Source organism: Pterocles gutturalis, unplaced genomic scaffold, assembly GCF_000699245.1.
Source record: "Pterocles gutturalis isolate BGI_N339 unplaced genomic scaffold, ASM69924v1 scaffold39197, whole genome shotgun sequence".
In the NCBI taxonomy this organism is placed as follows: domain Eukaryota; kingdom Metazoa; phylum Chordata; class Aves; order Pterocliformes; family Pteroclidae; genus Pterocles; species Pterocles gutturalis.
In genome coordinates, this window is record NW_010114122.1 from 1 (window position 1) to 10,016 (window position 10,016).

Sequence of the window (10,016 nt, forward strand, 5' to 3'; positions counted from 1 at the left end):
GCCTCAGACCCAGTTGGGGTCGAGATGAGGGGTGAGGGGGAATTTATACAGCTGAAGGTGAGTCGGGGGGTGTCGTGTCCCTTGCAGGGGGCCAGGCGGGTCCTGCGCGGCTGGTTGCGGTGAGGGACACGGAGTTTACAGCCGTGTTGACAGAGACGTGTGCGGCGTAACACGCTCCCTACACAGGGAGCGAATACAACAGCCCTGACCGTCAGTGGCTCTCGGGAAAGCCGGGGGGCGGCCAGCGGGCGGGAGGTGTTCAGAGCACATCCCTGCAGCCCGCGGTGCAGTGCCTTCGCCCTGGGTGGAGATGGGGTCACCCACCAGTTTCATGTTCTGGGCCCCACACTCCGTCTTCTTTTTGGCAATCGGCACTTCCATTGGTAATAAAACCCCTCTTGCTTTCAGGAATTTTCCAGACCTTTTAAAGGTAGCAATTTCTCTCTTTTTAGTAAGTCCCATTCTGCAACAGAATATTATAGCAATTGCTAGCTGGAGTAGCAACAGCTGAGCTCAAAGTAGCAAAGACTTCTACAGGATTTAGTCCATTTCTTATTTATTAATTTTCACAATTTTTATACACATTTTAAGTATTTACCTGTTCTTATTTAAACTGCTCAGCTGTAACTGCGAGGTCATAAGATACCAATGTATTCAAACCTCCAGACTTGAAGCACCAGTTGGTTGTCTATAGGGGTTGACAAGAATTTAGCCCAGTGTGGAACGCTACATGTTTTAAATGTTATTTTGTTTGCATACAATACAAATTCTCTTAATTCTAGGTATTCACGTATTTAGCCATAGCTTGGAGGCCAAATACCAAGAGACTGGTCCTCATTCTGGCCAGGCAAGTCTTACATTTTCACCCAATATCTGTTGGTATCATATCAAATATCCAAAGCATTGTTTTTTACAGTGTGACCTATGTCTCATATGAAATCAAGCCACTAATTCATCTACATTTAAAAAAAAAAAAAAAAAAGAAAAATTAAGACAGCATCTATTTTACTCCACTTTTAAGGTTTTAAGCTTTCTCTCTTTTGAAGCCAGAAATTATTAAAGAGGTTTTTTTTCTTAAATAACAAAGGCCATTTCTGAACTTACATGTAAATTTCTGAGGTTCACATTCCTCTTAAAGAACAAGGAAGAAAAAAAAATGGCAGAATGGGTGAATGAGTGAATTCTGGACAATCACCTGTTTAGGTGGTAATCATAAGAAAGTAGTAGCTCATGTCCTTTATTCATTTTGCCTTGTTTCAAGAAACACGTATTTTAAGCCATCTACAAATTTTCCTTTTAAAAAATGCACTTAACTGAAAGCTAGCCTCATGTTTCTGTCTGGCCCATCACAGCTTTATAAATAAAAAGCATAACTACTCAAACAGTTAAGGCTTCAACTAGCTCAGAGCTACATCCATAATTCCTGGAAGCTCATGAAAATGCCAAGTCCTACTTTTATCTTACGTAATGTAACCTTTAAAGAATAACAAAGGAAGATGCTTTCATTTTACAGAGCTTCTGTGGGTAACTGCAATAAATAATTTGCACTGTGTGGACTATTTTATGTCAAGATTATTCTAAAGCATCTCTTGTCACCTGTGAAGAAAAGCTCTTCGGTGCTGGCACACATTCTCATCCTCAAATAGCTCTCTTCAGCCAGCCAGTACATTCAAGCTTTGGTAGAGGTGGGGATTTTGACCGCCTAATAATTGTTTTCAGGAAACTATTAGGATACCTCGTTCTGCTCTCTTGCCCTAAGTTCTTTATTTGTTGGGAAGGAAAATAACACAAGGAAGGAATTCACAGAACTGGAAGGGGCAGAAGCATCCTGTCAGGTTGCTAATTACAGCAAACATTGTTTTAAGGAGTTACCAGATTCACCACTACTTCCCTCTGAGCATTTAAGTGAATGAGCATCGCACTGGAGACTTGTAACTTACTGAAAAACTGTGTGGGACTTTTGTACAAGGCGCATTATCTATTTGGGATTTTAGCCCTCCAAAGGCATACAGAATGGTATTACACCTTCAATAAACGCAGCTGAGAAGTCATGAAAGACAAACATACTCCAAGTCAAGCACAGTATTTAAAACCTACATGAACACCTATTTCATAGGCAAAATGATGGGATGGCAGTCCTCAACAACAGTGGAATCAGCCAGTTAAATAATTAAGTACTGAACAACAATTGATCATTTTTATACAAAGTTTATTAAGATGTCCAGAAGAATAAATCTGAAAAGCCATGTAGCAGATAGTAATTTTAATTCAAGAGTACAAGGCAACTTAAAACACCTAAAGCACTTACATACTTGACAAATAAAAATACAGTGATAATTATCATCCCTGAGCAACACTGCATTTTAAATATCATCATAAACAAAGTTACTAAAATGTACCTGTGTATGCAGACATAAAATTGTTAAAATTTGTTAAAAATGAAGACCTGAAGATAAGCAACTTTCTCTTTGAAGATGTGAAGTACAACCGGTTCTGGAAAACTTATATATTACATTTAAATAAATCAAGGTGTTAACTTACTCTACAAGCTAAGTAACAGTAGTGCTAGGTGTATTTTATTTTGGTTTGACTGATCCTTTCCATTGCATACCCACAGCAATTTTTTTCCTTAATGAAACAGTAGCAGCTTACGACAATATCTATTCTTTCATTGCTGAACATTTAATGTAATGTGCGTTCAGCAATGGTGTTAATTTGAAAGTCAGAATGAAGAACACAGTCTCCACTAACAGTCCAGACCCCAAGCAACAGTCACAAGGAATTAATCTCAACAAGTTTCAATGCATAGCTCCTACATTCTCCTATCTTCCAAAAGGTGTGGGTGTTGAAAGTATTTTACACAATGATCTATATAAAATGGTCTAGCAACTAGATGGTCCCGAAGCTTCAGATACTTAAGTATCTCAGCCAAAGTGAACAGACAGACAATGTTACTTCATTTTCCCAACCATGTATGACTAACAGCTTTAAGTTAATATCAGCCTCTATTGCTGAGGAAGAAAAATGGCAACTTCATTAACAGGCACTGCTAAGAATGAACTTAATTTACAGAAGAAAAACATACTGAATACTGAAAAATTGCGCATACATCAAAAGAATTTACTTTGTGCTCTTAACTTCTTCTGGAGTGTTAATATTCTTCATTATATTGCTCGTTAGTCACAGCTTGATCATCCATCTCTGGCTGTGGACAAACTAAATCAGCACAAGTAGAATCTATTTATTTCACTTATGGCACTGCCAAATTAACAATGACATAAACATCAACCAGCTTTATAGGCCCTTAATCCAATCTGTATCTTTTTTTCAAAGACTAGCTGATCTGAAGTCAAGAGATTAGGTAATAAAATATTTCCTACATGACAACACACATAACACTAGAAATTAATAGATCAAGAAATGCCTCCTGTGTCATCTATTAATAAGCTTAGAAGTACAGACACAGATTCCAGATACCAGTATTATAGCTGTCAATTCAAATGGATAGACTATAGTATTAAAAACCCACAACACCTGAATTAAGTATTAATTATTTTCAAACCAAGCAACCTGCTTTGAGCAGTAGGTTAGACTGGGTGATCTCTGGAGTCTCCAAATAGGATTCAGGATTATACAAGTGACTTATTACCCATCTGCTTAATACTGAAATATGAATAAAATCTTTACAAAGCAGTGATTAAATGCTTTATGTTACTAAGAGAGGTAAAACCTATCTATCTTTCAATTATTCACTAATCAGTTGCTTTCTCCCAGCCACTGGCTGAGCTATGGTTATGTGCATTTGATTTATAAATTGGGTAGTCCAAGAACTCTGGTATCAGTTAGAGCAAACAAGTTGTATTAGAAATAATAAAAGTCTGGAATGTAACAAGAGTGACATCCACTTTGCAGGGTAACAGTTACTTAAGTCATTCACGTGAAGCTGAAAGAAAAGAAAAAACACATCCAACTTTAACAAAAATGCTGTAAGGTTGTATATATGGCACAAGCTCTATCTTGTACTAATTTGATATTGATTCATTAACGATTTTGCATCACCAAGGAACAATTTAGCCCTAATTATTTGGCCTAATACATAATTAACATATACCATATAACAGAATTTATGTGGCTGTTCACATATAAAACCAGAATGTTTTCATAAGGTTCAGCTGTTCAGGATATCTGTAATTCACTCGTATTTCTTACTTCAAGTACAAATTAATGCCAAATGGTTGTTTAAGTCTGTCACTACGATCAGTTCTAACACATTGAAATGTATCCTTTTGCCACATCCTTCCAGTGCTCAGATAGAACACAGATAACGACAGAACGAACAAACATGATTTGAAGAAGTTCACATTAACAAGTGTGACTGAAGCTCCCCATAACACAGTAAAGAGGTTCTGAAGTACTGTATTATTCAGAAGTCTATAGGTGGTGTTAGAGTATGCCCTAAGTTAACTACCTCCTTAAAAAAAAAAAATCAGGTTTCTTGACAGAAAATAGGTAAAAAAATGCAACACTCGTTTCAGTTTGTTTATGGAAACAAAAGCTGTGTTTCACTGTCCCGGACATTAAATATTTTTTCTGCCTACAACTCTGGCACTACAAGAGGCTACACTCAAAATCCAGCACGGCCTCATTCTTCTTGCTGCACTCATAAAAATGCTGGGGGACTTCCTCACTGAAAGGGATTTGTGATAACGAGTAAAACCAAACAGATTTCCCCACATTCTCTTGAGAAGTACAGCAAACAAGACCTGCTGAAGGAGTCACTCCACTGGATGATGTAGACGCCTGTGATACAAGGGCCATCCCTTACCCTATTTACTGAGTGGTCTTTGATGTCTTCCTTGAGCTTTTTCAGTTTCACACGATTCATACGAATAGTGTATCCTAACAGATGATGCAAGAACCGCTTCTCTATGTGGCAGTTATTAAAAATTAATTTTTCAAGTCAACAAAATATCTGGTTTTGCCTTTGGAAGGTTGTTCTTTAGGAAGAACAAAGAACTTCTGATAATCTGGCAGTTTTCCAGATAGCAAGTTGATCTGGACTGTTCATCACAGAAAATGAGCCTGCATACTTGAAGACAAAGAATTTGAAAAATAATAATTAAAAAAAAAACAAAACAGAGAAGACAGTTACAGATGGACGTTAAATAGCTTCTCCCCTTTAGTCTCAGGTCAAACAACTTCACTAGGAAGTCTTCCCAGTCTGGGTAAAAGCCGCAGGTATCTGGCCTGCACTCCCCAAAACCATCCATTCTCACTAATCGTTTGTTTTCACTGTCTAGAATGGAATCTTAGAGAAAAGGATATTCTCCTTATGATACTTACATGTTCTCCCGTTTCTCTATATGCCATAAAATGTCAATATTCTAAAAGTGTACACAAAATATAGAGAAGGAATGTTACAATCCTTAGATGTCTAACAAAGCAGTTCATGCAATAAGATAAATATTTTAATGTGCTAAAAAAATTCAAATTATTTACCTGAAGGACTTATCCCAGGAGTGACACAAGCATCACAACACCCATAAACTGAATGAAGAGCAACACAGGTGTCATAAATGACCAGACAGGCCACAAGGCAATGTTGAAACTGGGAATAAAAGTAGGAAGTTTTTGTAAGTTAAATTGTCATACTATGGAAATACAAGACACACAAAGAAAAAATGGCACAAGAGGAAATGAGATGTAAATTACTCATCCTGGAAAAATATTTGCTTCTTTACGACTTGAGAGAAAACAAAACTGAAAGACCCCAGCACCTACTTAGTAAATTGGTAGTTTAGTTAACTGTTTATTTACCGACAGCTCATCCAAGAACTACAGTAGCTGCTGCAGATTTTACACTGAGCACTCAGTCCCATCAAGGCTAAAGATACCTTTTACTTTCAGAATCTCTGTGTATGAAGCACCTGAAAATGAACTACTCTTGATTTCTCCCTGGGCATACACAGCAGCTGAGAAAAGCCTTAATTTGTACTTACAAGTAAATTTGAGTTAACTGAAGAGAAAGGAGGAAAAACAACTTACTTCACAACTGAATTACAAGGATTATAGATCTGACTAGTTCTAAACTACAGGGAACTTTTATCTTCTTCAGTCTTCCTTTTTTTTCCTCAGCATTGCAACAAAAACTGTCTGATGTTATTTAGAAGCAACATCTAAACTTAAAGAGAGAACCAGCTTTCATGCAGGGAGCAAATAAATATACTGGCACACATCTATATGATTTTTTCATTCACGTGCACATTTGCATGATCGGATGATCTCATAAAGAAAGTAGCTCTTACTAAAAGTACCATTCTCTGACAAGATATAAACCCTTAAAACTCATATAATAGTTAGAAGTGTAAATTTCAGTACATGTTTGATATTTATAGATTGTTTGATAATTGAGAACTCCATATTAGAAACAGCTCAGGCATAATTTTTTTCTCAGCTAGAGAATACACCTTTGTCTTGATTTGTAAACCTCACCTATAGTTGTCAGAGGTGAGCAATTTACACTAACAAAGCTGAAGACTTCAGTTTTCCCATAAATTTTCAAGACAGAAGAAATCCGGGTCATCTACAAGCACACTTAATATACAGTTTTGACAGTTGCAATCCTTGCTTTGTGGATGAATGTTGAAAGTGGAAGAAATTGTGCTACATAGAACTGGTATTGTCATCAATACACTTGGCAGAATTAGAAAAATTACACTTTTTATAAAATAAGCCCATAACACAGTTAGACTTGCACAGTTTTAGCAGAAGTTTGTACACAGTGTATGAACTCACCAAATTGCTGCTGCAATAAAGGTAGCTGTTGTGATAGGTATCAGAGCTGGATACTGCGCAGCGTAGTCCTCAATTCCACAGTACCACTCAAGATACAGTATGCAGTAAAAGGCAACAGATAAACATGCAGCTAATAAACAACTGCCGGAGGCAAACCACCAGCTGTGGGGGGAAAGCATGTTAAAAGCATGTTAAGTGCAGTCACACTGCAGTTTGCACATTAATCTTCCTTCTAGTCTAGAAACAGAACAGTCAATACCTGTTATTTATACAGATTGGCCTACAGTTTCTGTAGCTTTTCTCTTAAATTACTTTCACAAAACACTTTCTGCCCTTCTAAACCTGTGTAATATACATAACTAATTGAGTTTAGTTTTGCAATGCAACATTCCTGTAATTTATTTTTCCTTCAAATATTTTGGAAATGTAATGCAACAGACGTTGTCAGTGATCTACCACACCAAAAATACTTGGTCAGTAATGAAATAAAATAGCCTCCACTGCAACTGTGCTTCTCATTATAAATTAGACTACTGATTTTTGTGCAACAGAAATGTTGCAGAAAGCTTGAATAATATTTCAAGTTTATGAACTCTCAAATTTAACAGACAAGAAGCATGAAGATTTTTCTTTACAGCAACTGAAGAAAACCATAAAGAAAGACAGAATTTCAAACTCAGAATAAAAAAAACACAGGGTATGTGATTTAGGAAGATGCACTTTTGAGCCTCCTTGAAGTCATAATTCAAGAGTAAGACAGACAACTCAGGAGGAAGGTACACTTTAATAAAATCTTATACTTATCTGAATGTGTATTCAGCAAATACAGATTTTTAAAAGTTAATTCTTATTGCCACAGTTTGATTACTAAATTACAAAGGGTAATCGAGGATCTTTCTACTCGGGCAACATTTGCTCTGGTATGGCACGGCAAATATCATACGCTATTTTGGTACCTCAATAGTACCAATTGAGAAACCTGCATTAAGAGAGCAATGGCCATAGTTTACTTAAATAAGCAATGCAGGAAGACAGGGTACTGCAGGGAGCAGATGGGGCCACCCAAAAACCTTGATCAATTGGAGTCACTAGTTTGTATCCACAGCCAACCAGATGCAGGGTTTATCTAGACCAGCTTGGAACAGTATCTCCAGGGAACCTCACAGCATTCAGCTTCCACATATTGATACAATAACAACAATGAGAGAATTTTAAAAGCACTTCCAGTTGATGCTATCTAAAAATATTTAACATCCATCAATCCCACTGAAAATAATTTAATAGAAAAGAAATAGAATAGAAATAAAAATTACTTCATAAATATTTCACTAATCTTTCACTGGTCTACTCAAAGAAGTCTAGAGAAATTCTAGAGAAATTAACTTGATTTTTTTCTTTAAAGACAAATTTCAGGGGTTTTTTTATTAAAATAAAATCAAAACCCCAACAAAACAGGCAGCGATTTCTTGTACTTAAATGTAAGCTTGAAGGTATGGTATTAAAACATCCTGCTATCAGAACAAATTTTGCATACATACAGATCACAGATGGCTCAATACAGCAAAAGAAAAAAATAATTATAGCAAAATTTTAAGCATTATATTTACTTAAAAATTAGTTTAGTAGTAACAACTTAGGTGGTCATCTGGTCCAACACCCTGCTCAAGTACAGTCACCTACAGCTGGTTGCCCAGGACTGTGTCCTGACAGCTTCTGAGTATCTCCAAGGATGGAGACTCCATGACCTCTCTGAGCAACCTGTGCCAGAGCTCGGTCACCCTGACAGTGAAAAAGTGTTTCCTGATGTCCAGAGGGAACCTATGTTTCAGTTTATGCCCATTGCCTCTGGTGCTGTCACTGGGCACCACTGAAAAGAGCCTGGCTCTGCCTTCTACACACTCTCCATTCAGGTATTTATGTGCATTGATAAGATCCCCCTGAGCCTTTTCTTCTCCAGGTTAAACAGTTACAACTCCCTCTATTCCTATTGTAGATCTTGTTTAATCAAGATTTAAAACACAGTGCTCAGATGTAACAAACTGAATACAATTGTAAAATGAAAACACAAGTTTCTTTGTAAGAAAAGGCACCTTACCTATCTGCTTGAATAGTTTCTTTAACAGTTTTAAAAAAATCAAAGTAGTATGTCACAGCAATTGATGCCAAAATCCAGAATGCAGAATGAATATTCAGTCCGGCAAGAGGCTTCTTCCTCTTCTCTACAGCTGTAGACTCTTCTGTAAATAAGAACATAATTATAGCACTAAAGTCAGTGATTAAATGGAGTATGATTAAGTAAAAAGTGATGTTTTATCCTCTTAATTCATTTATCTTTGGAGATTATTCTACTCAGCATAATACACTTTGTATAACAGAGGAAGTATTTAAAAAGCTCTGCACATTTCCCGAAATAAAACAGAGTAAGCAAGGTACCCTTTGATAAAATGATAAAGCAGTAACAATCAGCACATACTGTGTCAGTGTACCCTTTCAGGAAATTAACAGCTGACTAGATTATGAAAGGGTTATTTAATTAAAAACCTCCTGGTGTTTTTAAAGCATTTTTATTAATCTAGCATATAGAAAGTCAGGTTGATATTTCCAATTACTAACTTGTTTGTATCCCTTTTTTGTTAATTTGCAAACTGATTTCAGGCATAAATAGTCTTCTTGTAGTCACCTGCAGTAACTTCACAGGAGATTTTCAACTTCAGTTTCAGAAGCTAGGCTGATTCATGCTGCATATGTTCAGCGTAAACTAAAACTATCATTATGCAGAAAAGTCTATTTTTTCCCCTCATCACCATGCATTGTTTTAGAGAAAGCAAGATGAGAGAGCGAGCAGATTTTAAAGCGTATTTTTGGGCATGACAGTAACCAGCCAACACACTCAACACTTGCACACACTGTGAAATACAGGTGACAGAGGCACCTCTGATGTCTCATACTTTGAACTCTGTGAGTTATTGGTGGCCCGTGTGCCTCCAGCAGCGCTGGCTCCTCCACATGCGCCGTCACCAGCTGAGCGTACCAACAGCTCCGCTGGAGGCTACAGGCATCTTCATTTCCTAGATTCTTCCTCACCTACTAGAGCTCGTGTCTGGAGCATTTAAGCCCTTCGTCCTGTCACGAAGCCCGCGGTTACCAGCCTCTTACACAACCCCCGTCTCCCTTTTCACGGCCCACTCGCTGTTACGACCAGACACCCAAGGGAAGCCGAG

The 10,016-nt window shown here is 37.3% G+C and overlaps 1 protein-coding gene across 1 annotated transcript; it reads right to left on the bottom strand.

The window, feature by feature from the left end:
• Positions 1-5,508: 5,508 nt before the first annotated feature.
• On the bottom strand, positions 5,509-9,084 carry TMEM128 (transmembrane protein 128; the record flags this gene model as incomplete). The annotated part of the gene is made up of 3 exons (XM_010074741.1): positions 5,509-5,608; positions 6,796-6,957; positions 8,891-9,084. Coding segments are annotated over 3 exons (456 nt in total), but the record flags the coding sequence as incomplete, so codon positions are not given.
• Between the last annotated feature and the right edge of the window lie 932 nt (positions 9,085-10,016).